A 25,701-nucleotide genomic window follows, 5' to 3' on the forward strand; every position below is an offset into this window, starting at 1 on the left:
CACCATGATGTGATGAGACCCTACTCTCCTGGAGGGGCCTGACCAGCCCTGCCCAGCTGTAGGGAAGCAGGGCATTAATTCATTGTTTTGCTTTGCTTGTTTATTTGGCTTTCCTGGTGAGCTGTCTTCACCCCATCCTGTCAATTTTTACCTTTCAGTTCTCTCCCCAGTCCCACTGGTGGAGCAACGAGTGAGTGGCTGCTGGGATTGAACTGTGGTGACTTGGAAATCTGAGGTGTCCACAACAGCTTCTTGTCAAGACTGAAATGGATTCTCATTTGTACTGAATAGCAGAACATTGTATATTCTTGGACTACACTTGAGTATGCTAAACTTCTCTGCAGGAGGGTTCCTAATTGGATTTCTTTCAGCTCTTATGCAATCACGTGCTGCATCTGCTTCATTCTGGAGTGTATCAGGCTTATGTGTTTCAGATACTCATGTGAAACCTATGTGTTCAGAGCCTGGACCCACTTTTCCTGTGAAGTGTGGTTTCTCCTTCCAGGACAGTGGATAGCCAAAGGACTATTACATTCACTGCACAGTAAGGAATAATTCTGTAGATGATTCAGAGTGCAGTGGTGGTTCTGGGAAGGGTCATACACATCAGTGCAGAAATGAAGGTGCATTCCTGCATGCATTTCTTTGCCTTATACTGAAGGGATTGGTTGCTCCTACCCTTGTGCAGGAAGCCATGCCTCCTGCAGCTTTCTTTTAACCATAACTGGAGAGACTGGAAAAGGAAGTTTGGGCATTTTTTGGGGGGAAGTTTGATTTTTTTTTTTGGGGTTTTGTTACGTTTTCTTTTTGCAGTGGCAAACCGTGTTGACTATTCCTTGGCTGGAAGACTTTATTTTAGGTACAGAATTTCTGGGAGTGCAGACCATAAGCATTGTGAGTCTTCCCTACTGCAAATTTACTGACCAAAAGCCTTTTTTCTTTTGTTTCTAATTCTCATGATCAGCTTGCCCGGTATTTTCATACCATCCTGTGCTTAGGAGGGATGTATGAATCCAGATGTAAAGATGTGGGGAAGTTTTCTTTATTTTGGAAAGTCCTCTCATTCTTTAATTAGTGTTTCTGCTGCGGTGGGGGAAAGCAAATATTCATATTTCAGATGGGATACTGGTCTTGCATACCTGTAGGTGTCAGCAAAACTTTGCTGCTTTATCACATGTCAGAATTGCTTCAGAGGGATGTAGCCTTCATGCAATAAGCTTAGAGATTTGTCAAGAAAACTGTGTTCATGTAAGACATTATAGTGCTAAGCTTCATAAACAAATCTACTGTTTATCCTTTGTAAATATATAGTGCCTTGAAAGAAAGGATTTATAACTAAGCTGAAATCAATTGCCTGAGATTAAGTCTTTCTAACTTGCTAACTTAGTACATCATACTACTTGTAAGAGTTTGGGGAGTGAGTGGATGATAATCTCTTTAAAAGAATTAAAATAAAAATGGCTTTTTAAATCATTGTATATACAACATATATATGCACACACATAAAAAAACCCACACTTTAATGTTTCTCTATTAAAAGTGTGCCCAACATAAATACAAGCTGATGGCAGAGACACATAGCTAATCCTTCAGTTGACATGTTAATTGCAACTATAAATTTCTTCTGTTTAAAATTGCTCTGCTGCAATCACAGTACAATGCCCTTTAATTTCAGCTTAAGATAACATTAATGTTCAGTGTTTGATGCAATCTCTTAAAATCTCTGGAAGTGGATGCCAAAGGCATTTGCTACTATATTTTAAATGTATAATTGTGGAGAAGGTAGTATAGTCAAAGCACTTAAGTTTTGGTCTCTTGGCTGCAAACCTACAAAGGATTTCCTTGATTGAGGTGAGTAACCAATGATTGTAGCTGTTCATGTCTGATTCCCAAGGAATCCCAAGTTTTAAGAACTGACTGTGTTTTATCTGGGCAATTTATCTCCTGCTGTTCTAGGTAACTTCTAGATGCCATTTAATGGCTTGATGGGCTTTTTTAAAGTTATGACTATAAAGACCCTGGAGTGGGAATTACTGCAAATTTTCTAATAGAACTTATAATTCATTCCTGTTTTATAACCAAGTAGTAAAGTACCTAATATGACTGCTGAAATTTCTGAACTGCTGTCAACAGCAATGACTAGTCATTGTTCCCTGACAGCATTCATTTTTTTGAGTTAGTTCCTTAAAGAAAATGCTAAGAAGGTGTTAAGCAGTCTGAAGTGTCTTGAACATGTTTTTGTGCCAGTAATTTTTTCCCCCCCTGGGAGCAGTGCTGATCAGTCAAGCTTTCCATATAACTCCTGAAAAACCTGAGTATCTGAATCTGTTTTGTTAGCTTGGTAAACTGTTTTTAACTGATAAATAATCAGAAATCTGTCAATTGCTGCAGGTATTCTGTGGAAGATAGTAGCAATTTCTAAGTGAGGGGTAATGTTGTCTTGAGTTCCAAAGATTTAGACTGTTACATCTGTTTTAGAATTTACTCTTTCATTCCTCTTTCGTCAGTATGAGGGCAGTTGTGCATGCTTGTTCTTAGTTTCCATACACGTCACCATCCTTATTCCAGCAGAGCAGGACTAGTTTACAAAATACTGACCAGTCAAATTGTTTTTTTAAGAGAATGTTACATAGAATAAGATATTTTAAAAGTCATTACCTGTGGTATTTCCTCCCTTTGGAGTTGCTTGTTTCCCTTATAGGAGAAAAAACCACTTGAAAACTGTCAGACTTGGCAGAGGTGTTTTCCAAGTTTAGTGTTAAAAACTCATGGGGATTTGTAGTTCATGAGTAAAATTTGAAGTATGCCAGCCTCTCTTGAGAAGTGATTTCCTGAAAAAATGGTTCTAAACAGTGGTAGGTGTCACCAGCTTGAGTCAAAGACTGGTGAAAAGTTCCATTTCCTCCTGTGTATTTTTAAGTATTGAAATAGTCTGGAATCTCAAGCAACCAAGCTCAAGGCTATTCTTGATAAAGGACTTGCCATAAGACTCTCTGATGTCCCTGGACAGCAATATGCTTAAAGCCATTCAGTGGAGATTTAGGTGTTTTGGAAAGGAAGCTCAGTCCTCTTGATCTCTTTCACAACTATGTGGATGAAAGCATTAAAAGATAAAAGCAGCTTATCAAACTGATCCGTAGACAAAAGCTAGGAATTTTATGACTACAATCATCAACATGGTGCAAAAGTAGTGTTTAAAGAACAGATACATTTGATATGGATTGGTGTCCTTCAGACAACATTTAATACCTAGCTTATTATTTGTTCTTTATCAGACAGCATCACACTTGTACTAGTACAGACTGTTTTCAAAAGTTCTGTTATATTAGAGGTAAACACCATAGCACCAGGGTTATTCTGTGCAGTTGCTCTATGCATGAAATATATCTACCACTTCTAAAATCTTTTATTCAGCTCCTTGGAAGTGTCACAGGTGGTGGGAGCTAGGGTCTAAAATTTCATTTGCTCTTTCAAGAAAAATGTCTTTGATAGTGTTTAAAAATCCTTTAAAGTGTCACCATGATTTAAGGCAAAATGTCTAGTAATTCTTATGTAACTTGATAGCTTTCTTTATTCTGCCATTTTTACTGTATCTAAGTGCTGGTTATCTTTTAATTGGAAAAGAAAAAAAACCAAAATAAATGTTTATAAGCTCTTTTTTCATGTATGTTTTGAACTGTGTTAATTCTGAAAAGAACAGGTTTTGCAGCCATAGTCTTAATAGTGTGCAGGTCTGGAGTTGGGATATTTGGTGGTATAATCTCTCCAAATTATTCTTCCTCTGTTGAGACAGATGGCGTGCTGCATCTGGATCAATACATTTTATTGCTTCTTCCCTTCCACAAAATAAGGAACATTTTAAAATGGCAATGCCTGCACATTTGGGAGATAGAAAAAAGAAGTTGTGGTTGCACGGGCTAGTGAACAGGTTGGCAGTAGAGCTGTGAGCCACAGTGAGGGACTGAAGAAGATGTGTGGGAGAGCATAGAATTGTTCTATCAGTACACTTTTGGCAAAGATGGTTCTCTGGGTAGCTTCCTTTATTTTTTGTCTCTTCTCAGTAAGCTCGCAAGGGCTGTGCTCAGTATCAGAATAAAGAATGTATCAGGATATAGTATCAGCATTTAGAATTCGGGTACAAAGCAGTTTTAAGTGTAAGCAGCTTGATTAGAGGTAGTGAAAGGCCATTTTTATATTATTTTTGCAGAAGCTGCAGCTTGAAAAGATTAGGCTCTTGATTTTTAGCATTATGATAGTGTAAACTGTAAACTATTGAAATCAGCTTCAGTACTGTATCCTGCCAAGATGAGAAGAAGCTGCTGTTGTGAAGTCTTTCTAGGGAGTTTGTGTGAGAAGAACCTCATATTACATGGCATGTGCTAAACCCCTAACTGGCCAAACTTGAGGAATGGGAAAAGCATTTAAACGCTGTAGTCTGAGGTGCTTTTCTGGCCTCCTGTTTTTGCACAGGATTAATAGCAATTAGAGAGATTAGCTAAAGAAGTCAGTGACAACTTGGAACACACCAAATCAGGCAGTACACAGTGACAACAATCTGCCTGGAGATCCAGGAAATAGTCTTAGATACAAACTTGCTGGTGGGCCTGCCTTTTACTTGCGGCTTCCAAGTTGTGATTCTTGAAAAGAAAGAAGACTTCATGTGTGTTTATTCTGGTGTTACCTCATACTGTGCAACATAGCCTAAGTATGTTGCCATTAAGATGGGATTTAGATAAGTTCACCACAAAAAAAATCATGCTGCGTGACATACACCACTATTAAGAATTCTTAAATAAAGCAATTTTTACTGAACTTTTTGAGGCACCAGTGTATTACAGGCTGTGTGTGAAAAATCTCAGATATCTTCTTCCAAAATATCAAGTATTTTCTCGTTACTAATCTGTGTCTAATAGATGTGGAGGCTATTCACAGTTGTCACAAGTAACTTATTGTTATGATCCAGCACTGGAGATGAAATAGTAGATTATCTGTGTAGGAGCAGAAATTAACTGTTTCTTGTCTGAAGTCCTCTCAGTGTATGATAGAATTGTCAGCATGTAAACATAACGTTATTTTTCCTTTAACAGCGCAATGACTATTTTTGGACTGATTATTTTGTTTTAAGAATTGTGTTAATAAGACTGTTTCTGATCTGAAGTGCTGAACCCCCTTTTCTTTCCCCTTTTGTTACACCCCCTCCAAATCCACAGTGTGTTACTGTCTCTTGCTGTTTATGAAGATCTTATCGTACATGTATTGGCTGTTCTAAAATAGTGCTAGGGCAGTTTTTTCCATTCAGTGTCTGACTTGAGTAGAAGCATTGTTTCCTCATGAACACGAGCATGAAAAATACTACGCCTGCTTGATTACAGCTGAGACCACAGTGGTGCTTTCTTAATATCGCCTTAGAGGGCTGAACTTGGAGCCTTCTGGAGTGAAATTCTTTTGTGCCCACACTCCGTAATATCTGTTCTCAGTGGTGCTTTATTGGGCACCCACCAGCACTGATAACCAGGAATAACCTTTCAGTTATTACATTTTGCTTGTGCCTCAAAATATTTTCCTAAGAAATATTGCATGGTGTGGAGAGATGAGACACATAGAACAAAACTTTCTTGTGTTCACAGTGTGCAGTATCTGGGAGCTGATCTGGTAACTGATAACTCAGAAAACCAGTTGTGACCAATTACCTCTTCCCCAGAACACAGCAGGCTGAGCTAGGGGCTTGTTTGAGCAGTACAGTAAACTGTGTAGCTGCCACATGGTGGTTGAGGTTTTGGGGTGACCTTTGGGGGTCACATTGGTGACTTGTGCAGGTTTTATCAGTACTTGGCATACCATGCTCACATGATGAAGTACGTGATCCTTTTTTAGACTAGATACAAAGATATTTATCCACCTTCTTACCAAACCTGAACTTGCAGCAAACAAACTCCAAGCTTCTTCAAAAAAAAAAAAAAAGGCATTAACCACTTTATTCACATTTCCCTATTTTCAGACATGAAGATAAAGATGCCTCTCAGCATTCCTTGATCCTTCCTGACCCGTCTTCTCAGAGACTGAGAAATTTTGTTATTTCTTATTACAGACATGATGCATGTTGTTGTAATAGCAGAAGATGTTATCTAATGTGAGCAAGTTTTTTTGGCCAAAGCTTAAAAATTGCTTAGATAATTTGAATGTAACTCCTTTTATGTAATGGTTTAAAATAAGAGTTTGTTCCAAGTGTAATTGGATGGTTTTCTGTGAGGAATAAGAATGGGTTTTATATGAACAAGTAATAAGTGGTTTTACTGTCTCATGCTTGATTGGAGGCTTTGGCATAGTTGTGAACATGTTTATAATCTACCCCTTGTTTTAATGCATCTTTTTTCTCTTTGTTTCCTTCCCACTTCTGAAAGAAGTCATAAAGGAATACATTAATGCTTGGAAGGAGTTTTACATTTTATTCTGCACTTCTAAGCTATTGGAGCAGGGTAGGTGGTTGGCTCATCCTCTTCTGGCATAAGCCTCAGGCTTGAGTAGGAGATGTTTTCTTAGTTCTGGTTCAGGCAGGTCAGCATTTCTGAAATGTAGCAGCATTGTAATTCTCTTTTTGGTCCTCACTGTTCTTCTTACTGCTCTAAATGATCACGTGCCACTACTTGATGTGGCTTGGGTGCCTGAATACAAATAATCAGCAATCAATAGGTTCATCTAGTCAAAGGCTATGCAAATCTCCCAAGAATTACACCCATTAGTTCTATCCAGGAAAGCTGCAGCTGATTCAGCATGCTGGATAACTCCTGGTTAGATTTCTGTTTGTCCTCTGTTTAGTGTATATAATACATACACACACATGCATGAAGGAATACATCTATAACTCGTAAGATGTCTTTTTTTTTTTTTTTAATTGTTTTCCCTTCTGGAGACAATATAATACACTCTCTAAGAGAGTAAACTATTAAAGGTAATGATCTGGAAACTGGTCATGATTCTGCCTAACAGTGGAAGGCTTGTGCCTTACAGGATCACCAGATGTGTTGCAGGTGTATGTGTTTCTATGAGAATTTCATAAATCCACATCAGTGAGAGAAGCACTTGGATGAATCTGTACTACTGACCTTTGGATAAGTTTGACATAATCTTTTTTTAAAAATCTGGTTTGTATGTTTACTGCTAATCATAAGAGCATATGGATGACACCCTTCACAACTGACAGGGTTAGAAATACTTCCTCTGGACCCTGTGTTGAGGCTATATCTGGTACTGATGTATCAAGAGTAGAAAAAGTTTGGTAAAATACCTCACCCTAATCTTTATTAGTCTTTCCCTGCTTGCACTTAAAAGCCTTATTTGTGTCCATTCTATTTTGTGTCTTGCTTAGCAAAGCTGGGTTTTGCCCTTTACCTCATTGGGATCGAACCTCTAATTGTTTAAATATTTTCTAAGCCCTGGGATGCAGGCTGCTTCACAGTATGCTACTTGAACTGGTTTGTTGATTATTGTTCAGGGTCTTTCTAGTGTGTCCATTCTTAATACTTGTTGCCTTGCATAAACTAACATACTTAGCTTAGAATGCTTCTTGCTTTCTTACAGCAAGTGTAGGAAATGTTTGAGTTTAAATCTTCTGCTGTTTGTCTGGCTTGGCAAAACAAAATGTCTTTTAAGCAAGCATATATGTGGGTATACACATGTATTTTCAATTTATGTTTAAAGTTGAGATTTTCTGCGTTTTTGAAGTTCAGAGTTAAATTGTAAATAAAAGACGTAAGTTAGCCTTTGTCCATGGGGCTGATGATCTGTGATCCTTCCCATTTAAATGGAGTGTTTGGGAAGAGACTTCTCTTCCCTCCTTTTCCCTGAAATGCCAATCTCCCTAACTTACTTCTGGCAGCATCACCTTACAAAGAGTAGTAGAATAGTTTACAGTGAAATTAATAATTTATTTCCTGAAAAATTGATCAAATGACAGCTAAGTCTGAACTACAGGAAATACTACAGCAGAGACCAGCAACTTGTGGTAGAGCAGTCTGTACTTTCACATTAAGGAGTAAAATTTATTGTGCATTTGAAATCTTCAGCTCTTTTTCTATAGACCAGGTATTTGACATTTTTAGGGATCTGGAACTAATTCTTGAATATACTTACCACACTGGCTGTTAATGGTTTGCTCTTGTAAGTTGTTTTACTTTCCTTTAAATCCAAGGTGTGCATCATGCAAGGGACATAAATGACCAGCTCAAAACTTCTGCCATATCATTCTTTTTATGTTTACACAAGATGGGTTTTTTTTTTTTTTACAAGATGAGTTTCATATGCCCTCCCTGCTCTGTCAGTGACACAAAATACAAACTTTGTTTTGTTTTTTTCACAGGAGCCCTTTGAGGATGGCTATGCAAATGGTGAGGAAGGCACACCAGCTGGGGATGCAGCTGCTGCTTACACACCTGACAGCAAAGGGGTGGTCAAGTTTGGCTGGATAAAAGGTGTGCTGGTAAGTTTGGTTCTTCAGGTTCTTACTGAAGAAGAGCTGATCTATTCTTAAAAATCTTTCCAATCACCTTCTTTGTTGGCATTGTGACAGTGTAGTATAAAGATTATATGTATGAGAGTTGTGATAAATCCCATAATTTTAGGAAGAGTTGCTCCTATTTCAACTGAATTTTAAGGCAATAAATACTTCATGGCTTAAAGTTCTTAAGGGTTTATGGTTTCTTAGCACAGGTTTTAAGAGTTTTTACATTTTATGACTTTGAAGAAGGAAAAAGATGCAGTAGAAAAACACAAGCTGTACTTCTGTGGTTTGGAGAGGTTATCTCCTTTTCTGAAGGATTGATATAATACTCTTTAGGGAAGAGAGAAACCCAAGATCTGTTTTTAGTCTCCTGTCTAAATTCTGTACAATGCAAACTCTATTTTTATTGAGATCTAAGACTTGTAAATACAAGAATGCACACCTCTCCATCTTGTTATTGTGCAGATGTGTTTTAAGGTACAGAAGTTACAGAAATAGAGAGTTGCAGCAGGATTTTTGTTCTTTTAAGAAGAATAAGTTATAAGTTATATAAGTTATAAGTTATATAAGTAGGGTGTTGCTTTAGTGCATGGTTTGTTGTGGTTTTTTTTTTTGAGAGAGAGGTTTGTGGGACAGGCAGACTGGGGTTTTAGACCTCACAATCATCACAGACATCAATAAGTCATGTAAAGGTTAGCGTCTAAATTATTATTGTTTGCTTACGGCATACTGCAAGTGTCAGATACTGAACTACTCTTAACTCTGTGTTTGAAGTAGTAACTTTTAAATCATCTTTAAGCCCCTTTTTTTAAACTGAACTTAAGCTTGTATGATAGCATCATATTATTGTGAAATAATTTGAAAAGTGGTGAGGAAATAACAGCAAGATAATTTCAAGAACATTAAAAACTGAAAGGAAGACTTAGTGAAAATGCCTGCAGAACCACAAACTAATCTATGTTAAATTTCTGTTCTATCCTAGGTACGATGTATGTTAAATATTTGGGGTGTAATGCTCTTCATCAGACTATCATGGATTGTAGGACAAGCTGGGATAGGTATGGGTACTAATGCTGTAATTTTATTTCAGTGACTTTTAAATGTCATCCACAAGAGATGTTGATCCTGAGTTTTACTTCAAACAGGAATAGGAAATTACCTTAATATTGCCAGTTTTTATGGTAATTTACCTTACCAAAAAATTCAACCAGTTACTTAGACTTTTCCATTTAGGTACAAAGCAGGTATTTTAAAATTGACATTTGTACGTCTTCAGTGAGCTGTAGAGATGAACTTTTGGTCTCTAGTTATTAAACCCTGCATATAGACTGTGTAGTATATAAGCAAATATTTCCAAAGTGTTGGATTGATCTCTAGAATATAGCTTTACCTGCTGATTAAAGAGAATCTTTGCCCAGTTTTATTTGCATCCTGATAGGGGAAAGAGGAAGCCTTTTGCTTGAAAGTAAATTTGTGTTGTATTTGCAAGACTTGAGTATTTAAATAAAGTTAAGCTGAAGGTTTGTACTCTTTAATACTGCAGGGCTTTCAGTGTTTTTCATCTTTTTTCCCAAAAGGTCTGTCTGTCTTGGTTATTGGAATGGCCACTGTTGTGACAACTATTACAGGACTGTCTACTTCTGCAATAGCCACAAATGGGTTTGTAAGAGGAGGTAATGCTATTTTCTTGAAGTGTTTAAGCTTTCCTCACTCTGGAGTGCACACTTTAATGCTGCTGAGGAGCAAAGCTTTCCTTGTGTTCTGTGTGTGATTACCAGTCACTTAATTAACAAAAAGTCAATAGTTAGCCTACAATTAGATTTTAACTAGTACCTTGTTTTTATGCTGTAAAAGGAACTTTATTGGTGTAAATTTTTGTAATACAAACATTTTTAAGGATACATACTCAGCAATCTTTAGGGTCTTAGTATTCTCCTGAGCTACACTGGTTCATTAAGAGTGTGCTTGCATGTGTTCATGTCCTGAAATAAACCTTCACACAAGTAACTCTCCAAAGTTAACTCCAGCCTTCTCGAGACTGATGGTTTTCATTCTCTTCCATGATTCATGTGGTGTTGTCAGCTATTTTTGGAAATGGTTGGTGCCACTGATATGATCAAACTGCTTCATGACATTACAAGACTGCTACTAGGAAAAAAAGAGTGGTGAAATTAAAGTAGGAGCTAATGAAACTATCTTCATTAAACTTAAGAGTGAAGAGAAAAGCCTCACTATCACAAAGTAAACAGACCCAAAGGGAAAAGTCAGCTATGTGTTATTATATCAAGCTTAGTTTCTAAATGCCCTTCTATTTTTAATTCTATGATGTATAGCAGGTTTTCCCATTTATATAGGAGCTTTTAAGTCACTCTTGAAAAATAGTACTTCATAGAAAATTTGAACTGCTGAATTGGAAGAACTGTAGAATTTCATGAGAACACTTGTTCCTATAAAAATGTTATGTAACATTAAAAAAAAATCTTACTGTAATATAGGAAATACATAGTATGGCCAAGCTGGGTACATATATAGGATTTCCACAAAAAGCCTAATGGAGTGAAATTAAGCATTTGCTGTTGCAGATTTTTAACATGCACTCAGTTACTTGAGACTGGAGCTTTGGAGAATTTTGTTGCTTCTAGAAACCTGAGCCTTAAGTCTGAGGAATAAGCCTTTGCTACATTTTCAAAATTTTACCTTGCTATAATACTCCAGATAGTCAGATTTTCATTTTTCATGTGGGATTTGTTGTTTTTTGTCCAGCTCAAAAGTATAGAGGACGGGCTTTTGAAAGTCCCATTGGAGAGCAGAATATTTTTTTAACAACAGAGCTTTTAGGAACAGGTCTTGGAAGTTTGTAACTTCAGTGGGTTTATTTCAGTCTGCTTTGCCAGTTCCTTGATCTTGACTGCACAAGTGCTTTGAGCAGTTTGAAGTAAAAAGCCCAGTTATATTGCAGCTTATATTCTACAGTTTTCAGTTTTTAAACCATAGAATGGTTGCATACCTGAAGTGCAATAATTCAACATAGTGCATGAGTATTTGGCCAAAAAATTATGGCCAAATGGTTATTTCCAACTGGTCTCTTTTCATAAGAACTTGAATACATTCCTGAAACTTCAGCATGTCTGTCCCTAAAATACTGAGTTAAGGGTTATTTTCTAATATATCAAGGAATAAAGAGTGAGTAGATTCTGACTTGTGTAAATGTTAAAGTGCTGGCGATTGTCATGTAGAGGACTTTTTTGTCATTTGTATTTTTTTTTCCTTTCAGGAGGAGCGTATTACTTAATTTCCAGAAGTTTGGGGCCAGAGTTTGGTGGTGCCATAGGTCTGATTTTTGCATTTGCCAATGCTGTGGCAGTGGCAATGTATGTTGTTGGTTTTGCAGAGACAGTTGTTGAGCTACTCAAGGTACGTGGATGACAGTGCTAATATTGATTATATTTTATGTATAAAGTTTTATACTTCATATAGAAAGTTTGAGTATATAAAGTATGTACTTTTTTGGTAAAGTTATGAACATACTTGGGTTTTGATTTATCTAATCATAAAATAATGTGGTTTGGAAGAGGCATTTCAAGGTCACCTACTCCATCCCCCATCCAGGTAGAATCACAGAATGGTTTGGGTTGAAAGGAACCCTAAAGACCATCCAGTGCCACCCCTGCCATGGGCAGGGACACCTTTCACTATCCAAGGGTGCTCCAAGCCCTATCCAACCTGGTTTTGGACACTTCCAGGGATCCAGGGGCAGCCACAGCTGCTCTGGGCACCCTGTGCCAGGGCCTGCCCACCCTCACTGTAAAATATTTCTTTCTTACATCTAGCCTAAATTTGCCATCTTTTAGTTTAAAACCATTATTCCTTGTTCTGTCACCACAAGCCCTCTCCAAAAGTTTGTTCCTTCTTGTAAGCCCCCTTCAAATATTAAGTGATGGCAGTAGGGTCTCCCTGGAGCTCCCTTTTCTCCAGGCTGAACAGCTCTTATCATTTCCATTTGAGAGATTCATTGATCTAAAAACAAGGCAAAACCCAAATTACTTATGTCCTTAAAGGGAATTTACAATCAGTAAATTTGTGGTGTGCAGATAAGCCACTAATAAATTAAAGTGAATAAATTGCTGTTCTTTAGGGAAGGTATCTACCTGATGAAGTATATGACTGTATTTTTTTGTTTGTTTTATTAGGAAAATGGAACGTTGATGATTGATGAAATGAATGATATCAGAATCATAGGGGCTGTCACAGTGGTTATACTGCTGGGCATTTCCATTGCAGGAATGGAGTGGGAAGCAAAAGTAAGGAACTCTGTTTTTATTCTCTGCTTCATAATTTTGATTCAATTTTTGTACCTTAGCTGCCTGATTTATTTTTAGTATATTCAGTATTGCATGATGGTGCATTAGAAGTCAGTTGCTTTTTATGCAGTAGCTCTTGGTCTGGCACTAGCATGTGCAGCTCTGAACAGCATTTCAGATCTTAAAAGCCTTCACTGGAAGCTTCAGCATCTATGAGAACCTAAATTCCAGCATAATCCACTCTTACTGACATTGTCAATTAGATTAATGGTATTTCCTTCTTTTGGGCAATTACAGCACAAGAGAAGGTAAGAACTTCAGCATGGGAATTTTCCCTTACTATGAACTTCAGGCAAATTCAGAGGATGAAAAACACATGGCTGGCTTTCCTTCTCTTTCATTCTCTTCTGGTTTGATTTCCACCTGGAAACAGCCAAACAGTGGGATGCATTCACTAGACCCAGCATGGAGAAGGGTTTTGAGCCTTGGTGGAGATTAATGTGTAGGAGAGAAAACCTCCTTCCCTCAGCTTGTGGTTGTACAGTCTTGGGTCAGCTCTGACTGAGGAGATCTTAACAGAGAAGCTTTTCTATCTTGCTTGACATTATGAGGCAGTGTTGCTTGCTCTCTTTTCCTTCACCTTGTAGGCTTTTTCTGAATATCTGTCCTTAATATGCTCAAAACATAAAATTGAGAAGAGCCTCTCACTGGGGTTTCCTTCCCAACTTGTATTTCTATCACAATAGCTCCTATTTTCTTTGCTGAGAGGCAGCTGAAGGAACCTCTTCATGAAGTGTTGTAAGTTTCTTGTGCTCCTACATCAAGAAGATGATGCTATTTGTAATCAAAATGAGAGAGGGTTTTTTTATCATTGTTGCTTCCAAGAAATAGTGATCCTGGAAGTGAGTGAAGATTGAGTGCATTGCTTGGATCTTCTGGGGACAGAAGGAGCTTACAGAAATTGACTTTGGCACAAGCTTCTAAATTGAACTTCTGTAAAAACTGTTTACCTTTCTGTAGTAGCCTTTCACTGTCTGTAACTTGAATTTGTGATGCTCTCTATATACACCCAACTGCAAACAATGGTGACCTCCTTATTCTGAACTGTTTGGAAAGAATTATTTATTTTTAATCCTCTGGCTACTGCCACTTGAAGTCATAAGTATCTTCATTTTGCTGTGTATCATGGGCAGTTATATAACAATAGTTTGCATGAAAATACACTTGCTTAATGTTTCTACATCAAACCTGAATCATGGTATTACTGCAGTGCCATCCTTATTTTAGGGGTAGCTTTCAAAAGTCCTGTCCACAATGTAAAAGTCAAGACTTGGTTTCTCTGTCATGGAAGGAGGCAAGTGGGAGCAATGATAGGCAACTGAACCTGTCAAACAAGCATTTCATTTGGGCTAACATAGAACTTAGCATGGCAAAACACCTGTGTCTCCATCTTGATCTGTGGTGTTCTCCTATGCCTTATCCATGTCTTGGAGAATGCCTTGGAAAATGAAGCAGGAGAATCCATAATAATGCCTTTGAACCAAATCTAAAAGTGAAGAGAGACTGGGATTGATTCCAGGGAAGTGTGCTGGCTTTTTTAGAGTTTGTAGTGTTTACTGCTCAGCTCCTTGTGTTGAAGTCTTAGAAGCCCATTCTTCCAGACTTTGGAATTTAAGTGTGATAGTCAGCAAACGTCCCTAGCTTTAGGAAGAAGCCTAGGCTAGTTACTGAAAAAATCCACTTGTGGCAATTGCTCTGTGATAACTTCATGTTTTTGTTTCTGTCTTACTGAAGACTTCTGTAAGCACCCAGTTGTATCCTCACCCCTTTCACCTATTCTTGAGGCTTTAATAAGATTTAAATACAGGGCACAACCCATTTTCTTCAAGTGGGCTTTTCAGTCTTCTCCAGGCAATTTTGCTCTGTTTATCACTCTTCCACCCTGTTTTCCTGAGAGGCTGTGTGAACTGAAAACTTTTGTTTTGTAGGCATGAACAATGCCACAGTGATATTGTGTATTAATTCCTGATTCTAGGCCTTAAAAAGGAATAGCTTCCCCCAAGCTACTGTCATTCCTTTCTAAGAATCAAATAACCCAAAAGATAACAGCAGTGTGATTGCTTATTTAAATGGAAAACCTGAACCATACTTAAAATGCCTAGATGTATCTTTGTTCACACTTTGGAGGTGTTGGATGGTTTAAAGTATTTCTTGTTCAACTTGTAGGGCTCATAATAGTTCTGCTGAGAAGTGACTAAAAATCTAGGTTCTAATAAAAGAAGTCTAAAAGTAGGAATTAAGACATAATGGTTGTAGTTCACAATTCAGTTTCCTAAGTAAAGGTTGAGAACACGAGAATGTAGCAAAATAAACTATTTCCTTGCATAAAATAGGAAGCAAAAGTTGGTTTACTCTGAATGTAATAAAATTATTAGAAACGACATACTAAAGTATAAGACAAAGGATGACCATGGCTAATAATGCAATAGTAACATTTGTGTTGCATTTGGCTATATTAATGTAAATTTCTTGAATCTCAAATACATTTCTTGTGGAAGGCTTATATATAGAGAAATTAGTAATTTTAAGCATTTTGTCTTTAGAAGTAGAATTTTGATACATTTATTAATAATAAACCTTTTTGATTAGGTGTAAAACTTGCAAATTATTCCTATTTCTTAATTAGAAATCCTTGTACAAGTTCTCTTCAGCTTTCCTCATTTTTTTGCAGAGAACATGCTGAGGAGGTGAGGCTGAATTTGGAATCAAGTAAATATTTACATTTTATAGCAGAGCACTTGATTCTGTGAAAAGAGCAAGTTCTTCTCTCTGACAGCAGTCATTGTGTTTCAGGCACAGATAGTCCTGCTGGTGATCCTCATACTTGCTATTGGAGACTTTGTCATAGGAACATTTATTCCTCTGGAGAGCAAGAAGCCCAAAGGTTTCTTTGGTTATAACGGTATGTTGGAACAGTTTACAGTATGGTGAACAATACCTTTTTTTGCAAAACAAGCTGCTAAAATTAAATGAAACATGTAATGTATCTTATAGTCCTGTTTAACCATGGAGACTTTGTTCCTGAGTTCTTCTAACTTCTGCAGTTGGGTCAAAACTTGAATATTGCTTAATACTCAGTATAAAATTTTAAAAAGCTGGATTATACTGCTAAGTATTTTTTCTACCTTTAAATTTGCTTAAATTTACTGTATTGAGTTTGGCTTGAAGTGGTGAATTAGGCCTTAAATGTTCTGCCTTTAGTTTTAAGAACGTCCTGTGACTGTCAGCTTTCTGACTGGCCTGATGGTGGCTGGAATGGGTTAATACTTCAGCTTCCATGTGAATATTGACAGACTTAAATCTTCTCCTGCAGCCGACATATTCATGGAGAATTTTGGACCGGATTTCCGACAAGAGGAAACTTTCTTTTCTGTGTTTGCTATTTTCTTCCCTGCTGCAACTGGCATACTTGCTGGTGCAAATATCTCGGGGGACCTTGCGGTAAGTAGTGGATTAAAAACATTCTTCATGACCACTCAAGTGTGCATTGACCTCTGTCATCACTGTCCACTGACGTTTTTCTTTCAGGATCCTCAGTCAGCCATACCTAAAGGAACGCTGTTGGCCATCTTAATCACTACAATGGTTTACGTAGGAATTGCAGTATCTGTAGGTAAATAATGTTTTTAACTTTATCCTTTCGCATTCGTTCCGAGGATGTATTTTGATATGGTTTTATGTAATTTGTTATGCAAAGTCGTTATGTAATTGACTTTCCTGCATGGGAAAGTAATAGCCAAAGGTTTCTGGCTTTCACTGTTGGGAGATGCAGTTTTCAGCTGGTTTTATAATTTCATTAAGTAACTGATGCTTTTCTAAGAAAAGTGACTGCTTCAGGCCAAAGATGACTTCTGTTGGTGTTGCCTCATTGTTGCAGTTATTTACATTAAAGGATTTACAGTTTAGCAGGGGGATAATCCCTGGATTAGGAAAGCATGTTTTCAGGAAATACCTGCTGAAAAAACACCTGTATTGTGTTGAGGATTATGATCATCAGCCACATATCTGCAGTGAGCTGTGGGATGATCAGACAGCATTGTGCTGAGGATGCTTGAAGAGTAATTCCCCAGCTGAGAGAGGAGACCAAGAAAGGCCTTCAGTTTTCATCAGCCCACTTTTGGAAGTGCCATGTTCTTGTGTAAAGAGGGAAAATAATCACAGACTGATCTGAGTCTTCTCTTCCCAGTCTTTCCCACCCCACAGTTGTTTGAAATCCTCTGTAAAAGTTGCCCTAGGGTTGATGCCAGTTTTGCTGCAGAGCACCAGTGGTTTACTGTGTTTTTCCCACGCATAAAATAATTCTAGTAACCTTAAGATTACAGGATTGTAATTGAATCATGCACATTTCTTGCCTGTGATTGGAAACATTTTTTTACTCATGTCACATAAACTAGTTTCTGACAGCAATAATAATTTTTCTTCTATGAAAGACCTTGTTTCATAATACCTGGGGTGCCTTTTGAATGAAATTCTCATTTATAAGAGTACCATTGATCTTACCACTAATAATACTTCCTTTCCAAAGATACCAATCTTGCTAGTGTGCCTCTGTTGGCTAACGTGGGAGTGTAGCTCTGCCAAATGGTTGCTCTGTAGTGATTGTGCTTTATGCAGCATAATTAGCTACACTCATTTCCTAATTAGATTGACTGCGTAGACCTCTTGCTACCAAATTTGAATCCTTTGGAACCTCAGCCCACACAAGACTAAAATTATTGTTAATACTCGCTTATTAATGGAATACTTTGATCAGCTTCCAAACATGAAAAATACAGTATAAAAACTGACAAAAGAAGCAGTTTGCAAATCCAACTGGACGTGGAATTGATTCATCAGAAATGTTCTGCTGTGTACTGACTTACGCTTTGAATTCTGCTAGTTAGAAAAAGGCAGCAGGAGTCAGAGATCGTGAGTGAAATTTAGCTCCTTTAGAGCCATTGGATTAGGAATATTGGACAAATACTTTCATTCCTTTCCCAGAGGAGTGGTAAGCTAGTCACTAAAGAGTTGAAGGGACTAGTAAATGTTGGAGACTAGTCATATCTGAAGAGAAGGAAGATGTTCTGAATTTAACTCACTATTTTTATGCTCTGTAGTAAGTAAGAAGGCTAAATTGAGTAGAAAAGAAAGAAGGAAAATTACTGATCCTGTTGCTAGAGCTAGGCAGTTATTTCAGAAAGATAACTGAGATGTTGGTATGCAGTTTCATAACTGAGCAAAGGACTAATGCAGACATGCAGGTCGCATGAGGAGGCAGATTTCACAGGCAAATTTGCTTAAGAAATCTTGGAAGGTACATTTCAAAGAATTAAATTTATCTCTTTAAGAACAAGGGAAGCTCTTAACAAAAATGCCAAAGTTCTGAGTAGCATTAAGACCTTCCTCCGGTAGTTAGGAAAGTAAAACTTATTAACAAGAGCCAAACTGTAGGTGTTTACAGCACTAGTAAAATTAAACACTCTGAACTGCAGGCTGTAGTACCTCTGGAATTCATATATTAAGGAGATAACTTGGTAGAGATGGCTGTAGACTATGCTGAAAACCTGGCAAAGCTCTGTTTCACTTTGGCAGGAACAAGCTTATAAATGCCTTTGAAAAGCTGAAACCTTATTTTCACAGGAGGGAAGACCTAAAGACTTTTTTAGGGAAAATTATGCCAGAATAATAGAAATTGAAATGAAACTTCTCTGGATGAGTCTTACAGAAAGTAACATTTATTATTGTTATTTTTATCTAAGTGTCTTCTGCTGAGGACAGAGCCTACCTGTCTGGCTTCTGTTCTACATTCTCTCTCACTAAGGCCCACATTAAGTTTGTTCCTACTGTCGTGTCTCTTTCTGCCATATTTTGATTGCATGTCTGAAAGTCCTGCCAAAGCTGAGTTTAAATTTTGACAAAATGAGGAAGAGGAGGGCTATGGTAGTGCACTGTAGGTATTTAATTAGAGTTGTCCCATATAATTGGCCTGCCATTGCAATCTTATCACCAACAAAATGTTATTTACAAATAGTTCAGCTGAGAAGTGTGTTGTCAAATCCATTATATACTGCTTGAGTGGCTGGGGAAAATACTTGTATAGTGAAGAAAGGGAAACATCTTCCTCTTACAGAGCTTTTTACTCCCAGTTAAACAATAAAACAATAAAAAAACTTCAGCTCCTCCACATACTCACAAGAAAAGCATAAGACAGGTGTTCAGTGTAGGAAACTTACTGTAATTTAACCAATTAGGCATAATAAGTAACTAAAAAAGAAATGAGGAGTTGAAGGATTAATTAATGTCCACCTACTGGGACCAGGTGTTGCAGTGGGCTGTTAATCAAGTTCTGATGGCTCACAAGAATTTAAATATGGCCATAGCTCATTAGGAATTAACTTTCCCCATGGAAGAGGGACAACATACATAGATGCCTAGGAATATTACTGAATAAACTTAAACTTGGAGAGATCTTTGCCTTTTTCCTTACTTTTTGCAAGTAATTAATTTAGGTCCTTAGCTGTCATGGGGTTCTGTTGCAAGGCAGCTCTTGTTATTCAGATTCCTAAAAGATTAAAGTAAGGGAGTTTTATTGACTGTGTCAACTTTTCCCCACTCCTTCTTTAATTCTAGTCCCTGGAAGTATTTCCTGGTATTCAAACAGTTTGATTACCTCTACTGTTAGACCATAATATGTTAAATAATGCTTGGTCTGATCTACTTTTTGTCATCTATGAGACAAAACTCCCATGAAATAGAAGACTTGGTGGTCTTTTAGTACTCTTTAGTTTTTCTTAACACTTACAGGCTGAAATGCTGTTTCTCCAGTATTTTCTTGATCAGCAAAAGTAATCATAGATGAACTGAAGACAGTATTTAAGGTGATGATTATAGAAAAAATGTGGGAGAAATTGTACTGTATTTCTGTTTTTCATTAAAAAAACAGCTGAAAAATACCATGGTCACATAGGGGATGGCTTACTTAAACATTGGGAAATAGCTTGCAACAAACTTTCATTAAATTTATTTTTTAATGGCTGAGTCATAGCGACTGGGAAAAAAATAACTGCAGCAGAACAGATACCTGTCTGCAAACATCTGTGCACACAAAACAAATCTGCACTCCTTAGGAAAGTTTAGCAAAACAGAAAGTATAAAGTCATAAAACTATAAAATGGTTTAGGTTGGAAGGGACCTTGAAGACCATCCAGTTGCCAACCTGCCATGGCAGGGACACTTTCCACTGTCCCAGGCTGCTCCAAGCCCAAATGTCCCTGGCCTTGGGCACTTCAGAGATTGTGCTCTTAAACTTCTGCAAGTCTACTGACCTGGTTTTCCTCTGTGCCAAAACTTTGTATTTCTTCCTACAATCAGATATATTAAAACACTAAAGATTGTTTCAGCCAAGGGAGCAGTTGTTGTATTTGTATTTGTGGTTCATAGTGAAGATGGGCTTAGTACTGGAGCATGTTAAAAAAACTAAAAGTGGTGTTTTCATGTTGGTCTGTGAGATTATGCTTACATGAAAAGGAATTAACACATATCCTTAAATTCAGGTTCAGTTAGTTAATGTTTTTTTTTTATTGTTGTGTGCATTGTAGGTTCCTGTGTAGTTCGAGATGCCACAGGGAATGTTAATGACACCATTGTCACTGAGCTGGCAAATTGCACTACTGCAGCCTGCAAACTCAATTATGACTTCTCATCCTGTCAGCCTCAGGGAGGATCAGAGTGTCACTATGGGCTGATGAACAATTTCCAGGTATGAAACTTCCTCCTTAATCTGTGTATTGGGTTTTGTGTTTGGGGGTTTTTTTTGTTTGTTTGTTGGGCTTTTTTTGGGATTTTTTGGGGGTTTTTTTTGTTTGTTTGGTGTTTTGGGGTTTTTTTCTCGAGTTTTTTGGTTGGTTTTTTGGGTGATTTTTTTGGTGGGATTTTAGTGGGTTTTTGTTTTTGTTTGTTGTTTTGGGTTTAGGGTGGCTGTGCAGCTTTTTTTGTTTTGGTTTGGCTTTTTTCTTGCTTTTGAGTTTCTTGGTTGGTTTTTTTGGATCTGTTGGCTTGGCTTTTTTGTTGCTCTGGAATGTTTTGTTTGTTCATTCCTTGGATTTATTGGTTTGTGATTTTTTACTTGCTTCTTAGGAAAGGTTGTTGGCTATATACGCACACTTCCATAAATACAAGTTTTATCTGTAATAGGTGTGTGGTACACTCTAACTGATATGCAAAAGAATGTATACATATTGAAAACCCTTAGGTGTTTATACACAGGTGGTATAAATATTTACTCTTTTTCTGAGAAAATTGCTGAGATTTAGGTGTTGGTGCTGCAGCTTTCTTTAGGTATGTGAATGTCATCATTCACTGGTGGGGGTAGATATACTCATTTTTTCAGTAATGTTGCTGAGTAATCATAGGTAGCCTCTGTCAGTAATTTACTTGCTAAATTTTTAATTTTTTAAAAAAATACGCAGTTGAATACTGTTTTACATATTTATCACAGCATCCTCTTTAGTGGTAATAAGGTCATGAATTTTCATTAAACGTGATGTTACAGTGTTTGAAAATTCTCTACAAGTTAAGAGTTAATTCACAGTCTTTCACCACAGCCAGCTGGCTTGTTCATGAGCTACTGGTAAGGGTTTGAAAGAATCCAAGGACAATGAACTTACTGCTCACTGATTCCAGCTTGGTTTGTGGTAGTCCCATCTTTGCCCAAAGTGTACAAAAAGTTGGCTAGAGATTGAGCTGAAATCCACTAATGAAGTTGTTGTAGTGGAATAACGTATCTTGTGTGTCATCAGCTTCGTTCTTGTTCAGAGAACGTCAGAATTTCTCATGTGGGATTGAGCAATTTGCTAAATCTGATGACTTTTCATTGTTTGTTTTAAGCTCAAAAGAGCCAACATATTGTCAGGTGTACAGCTGTGAATAGCCTGTAACTGGTTTCCTCTGATTGTGTCCTTAAATCATGACTATTGCAAGGTTCTTAATATATATGTTACTTGTACTTCAGAGTATTTCTGCCTCCCCAATTATTCTGCTTCTCTGTGGAAAAAAAGGTTGGTGTCAATTCAGAAAAGTCACTTTTAAAGTCAGAGGCAGCACAAAGAATGCAGCGCCCCTCACAACCCCACTGCTTTGTTGTAGTTTTGAGAACCTTTTCTGTGAAATTGCTGGTTTATGTCTCAGCCTCAGGTGTCAGAAGGAAAATGTTTGTGTGAGAGGCTATTTAGCTACTGAGACACTTGTCCATTTCATAACTGAACTGCTCACAACTTTGTATCTCTGACTGTTAGGTGTAAGAACAGATTTTTTTTTTTCATATGCAGAGTGGTGTGTGTGTGTGTGTGTGGGAAGGAGGTTGTCTATGCTTGTGCACCTCTCAAGGTCTTTTCTGTATAGTAAATAACTGAGAAAAAATACTGCACAAACTAAAATTAATCCCTGAGGTGAGGGAAGATTCTTGTATTTTTCTTCCATCTTGAAAACAGGCAGGTTTTGGGACAGGAAGTGCCAGTCTGTGTTCTCAGTTCATCCCTTCAGGACACTCTGCTGCAGTCAGCTCTTCTGGCAGAGAATTGATCTGAAGTTCTGCTGGGTCAACTCAGGGCTTGTGTGTGTTCAAGCAGCAGATGGATGACTTGTAATATGATTTACCTGTGGAAATCCTAGATGAGGAACTTTAAATGAGGACAGGAGGTGAGACAGGCTTAGTCAGACCTGCCTAGGAAGACCATCTTTAGTGATGACCATCTTTAGTTTAGAAACTCTTTAGTTTCTGTTACAGTCAGTAAATTACAGGTCTTCACAGGCTTCTGATATTTCTGTTCAGTGATTATTCTGTGCCCAGACTGTCATCTGGTAGAAGAGTATTTTCAAAAATTTGGTCTGGGCTCTGTAGCTCAGCCTAGAGCCTCCCATCAGAAAGTTACAGCTTTGGGTAATTAAAATGCAGATAATTTTTCAACTTTGGATGAAAGTTGAAAGTAGAATGAAACTCAGTTGTTTTAATACAGCATTTTTGTTTTGCTCCAATAGTGCTGGACCAAGGAACTAAATAGTCAAAATACGGTATTTCATGAACCCAAATGTTTGAAATCTAGGAAACTGCCTTAACTGCAAATGCCAGGCAAACATAATGAGGCCCTTATCAGCAGGAGCTGTATGTCTTTGTCAACACACCAGTGGTTGCAGGGCCACTCTGCCCTTTTCTGCATGATTTTGCAGGGATGAAAAATTTCAGTGCTGTGGGTAGCTGCCTTTGTGGGCTCCTTGGTTTCATGGTCAGGAGGTCTGGATTGTGTTGGGGATGAAGGGAGGGGAGTTTAACACCATGGCAAACTGATTCTGCTGGATCTGGTTCCCCCTGTATTCTCCTAGCTTAGAGAAACTTCCTAAAATCACTTAAACTAACTTAAGGCATAACTTACTAGCTTTTAAAATGCCAACTGTTGATTGCATAGGCTTTGCTGGGATAGCTCTCAAATTTATAAAACAGTGTAATAGTCAAAAATAGTGTCAATAATTGGAGGGGCTGCACAGAACCTAGAAAGAGAGAATGTAATATGAGTCAATTGCCGGAAGCAAATAGCAAGTTGAGGCAAGTGTAGTAAAGTGAAGGCATCAAAATAAAAACATTGGACATATGGGAAAAAAAAGTAATGGACACTTGTACTCAGATTCCCTCTGTAATAAGGGAAGATTGATTATGCCATCCTTGAAGGGAAAAAATATTTACATACTGCTTCTGTAAAAATTATTCTGCATTTATTAATTATGTTGCTATAGCAAAAGTTTTTCTGCAATAGTAGTAAAGCATTTATACCTTTAAGTTTTATTCTGTGACATAATATAGGGTTATTAGAAGCTGCCATTTAAAACAAACTTTTTTTGTTGCTTGTAAAATTAAATTAAACTTGGGTATAGGAGAGATAGTTTCACAGATGTGTTGTTAGTTTTACTCCTCTATGATTATAGGCCTAGCAAGTCTTTTTTTAGTTTTGGTTATAAACTTGCATGTAGGCTCCAGGAAGTTCTCTCCTTCATTTGTTACATACTCTGACAGATACTTTAATCTCATTTTTTGCAAACTCCATTTACTAAATTTCTCTTTTCATGCAAGGCATGCCTTGAACTGACTGACTGTGAAACCTGATGCAGTGCACAGATTCAGCTGACTGAGAGGCCCAGGTGTCACTGTCAGTCTGGTCTGGAGAAATCCACTAAATTTTGCTATGAATTTAGCCTTAGTAAACAAAACTTAATCAGTCATCTATACATTATGTCTCAGAACATCTGATTTATTTAGACAGCAAAATTTTACAATTTCAGGTGACAAAAACTTTAAAACAGGAGACTTCTGCATGTTTTTCTTGCTTTCCTTCAGTCACTCTCCTGATAATTTAAATGAGATGGTCAGGGTGAAAAAGGCAAGTAAGCAGTGCAAGTGATGTAAAACCACATTGTGCTTGAAGAGCACCCTGTTTAGTTTGGTCTGTTGACTAAAATTCTTCAGCACTGTCTGTCTTAAAGCAACTTCAGTTGTTTTTTCTGTAAAGAAAAGTATTGTATTAAACCATGAACATTTTTTTAATTACAGAGTTGTGTCTTAATTGACATGACAGATGTAAGGCTGGATGCGGCTATGGTACAGAAATAATCTGCATAAGAGTGGAGTCATAGAATGGTTTAGGTTGAAAGGGACCTTAAAGATGATCTTGTAATATGCATGCCGTGGGCAGGGATGGCACTCACTTTTTGTAAGCTCCCTCTTTTTTTAAGGCCCCTTGAGGTACTGGAAGGTACCAGCTCATTACTCATCCAGCTCACATTTGACTTCTGTCACTGAGGTTACAGAGATGTGCTGGGCTTTGATCTTGGGGAGGTAGGAAGCAAGTTTGTCTTGACTTTCTGGTTTTGACTGGGGGAAAAAAGCCTAACTTAAAACTATGGGGATTCTGAGAAAAGTGTTCTTCACATGTTTTATCACTTGGGGTTTCTGAGACCATGTTAGTCAGCAGTAGGTTAGTTGGAATATGTAACACCTTCCAAAGTATTTCTTCTTCCATTACTTCCTTCTAATCTTCTTATGAGCCCATGGAGACTTTTGCCCTTGATAATTTGAGCTTCAGATTATTTTGTGTGAAAAGGCACCACCTCTTGTCCTGAAATTTATATTCCCTGATCTGTCTCTAGTTCATTAATTTATATGAATACCTGATATTCAGACAGCTTTTAAGTGAAGTGTGTGTAGTATTTTTTTTCTGTTTGTGTAGTATGCATTTTTACATATTTCAAAAAAAGTATTTTGTTTTTCAGGTCATGAGCATGGTGTCAGGATTTGCACCACTGATTTCTGCAGGTATTTTTTCGGCCACACTGTCATCCGCATTAGCATCTCTTGTGAGTGCCCCTAAGATCTTCCAGGTAAGTATGGGAAGAAAATGGTAATATTTTGAAGAATAATTACTTTTGAGTCATTATTTTTGGAAGGGGACTCTTGACATACTGCCATCATTATCCATAGCAGATGACATCAGTGTATCATTCTAATTACCTGTTGTTTAGAACGGGAGAACACTTTGTTGCTGTTTCCTGAGGTTCCTGAGTGTATTTTGCTCTTTCTTCTTTTTAACTATTGAATTTCCTTCTCAGTCTTTAATTGGGTTAAAAAAAGTTAAGTGGGGAGTCAGTTGTATTGAAGCAGAGAACTAGTGTGTATATTGAGCAAACTTTCCACTTCCTGAGGAAATACAGTCTGTAAAAAAAGACTTCTGTGATTGTAAGGCAGTAGCCAAGTAAAATATACTTACAGAAGAGCAGATCTGCTTCTTGCAGGAGGATGTTACTTATGCATAGAATAGTAGA

At 37.5% G+C, this 25,701-nt stretch overlaps 1 protein-coding gene across 2 annotated transcripts in view; it reads left to right on the forward strand.

Moving 5' to 3' along the window:
* Window positions 1-25,701, forward strand: part of SLC12A2 (solute carrier family 12 member 2) — a 53,364-nt gene that overhangs the window by 7,736 nt on the left and 19,927 nt on the right. For both annotated transcript variants that reach the window (XM_021551880.3, XM_021551879.3), the window contains exons 2-11: window positions 8,357-8,476; window positions 9,480-9,555; window positions 10,075-10,170; window positions 11,772-11,911; window positions 12,688-12,798; window positions 15,652-15,760; window positions 16,172-16,299; window positions 16,387-16,471; window positions 20,436-20,596; window positions 25,153-25,260. In XM_021551880.3, coding sequence (XP_021407555.1) covers window positions 8,357-8,476; window positions 9,480-9,555; window positions 10,075-10,170; window positions 11,772-11,911; window positions 12,688-12,798; window positions 15,652-15,760; window positions 16,172-16,299; window positions 16,387-16,471; window positions 20,436-20,596; window positions 25,153-25,260 — 1,134 coding nt within the window. The remainder of the gene's footprint in view (window positions 1-8,356; window positions 8,477-9,479; window positions 9,556-10,074; window positions 10,171-11,771; window positions 11,912-12,687; window positions 12,799-15,651; window positions 15,761-16,171; window positions 16,300-16,386; window positions 16,472-20,435; window positions 20,597-25,152; window positions 25,261-25,701) is intronic.

The sequence above is a fragment of the Lonchura striata genome, chromosome Z, assembly GCF_046129695.1.
Source record: "Lonchura striata isolate bLonStr1 chromosome Z, bLonStr1.mat, whole genome shotgun sequence".
NCBI classification, from domain to species: domain Eukaryota; kingdom Metazoa; phylum Chordata; class Aves; order Passeriformes; family Estrildidae; genus Lonchura; species Lonchura striata.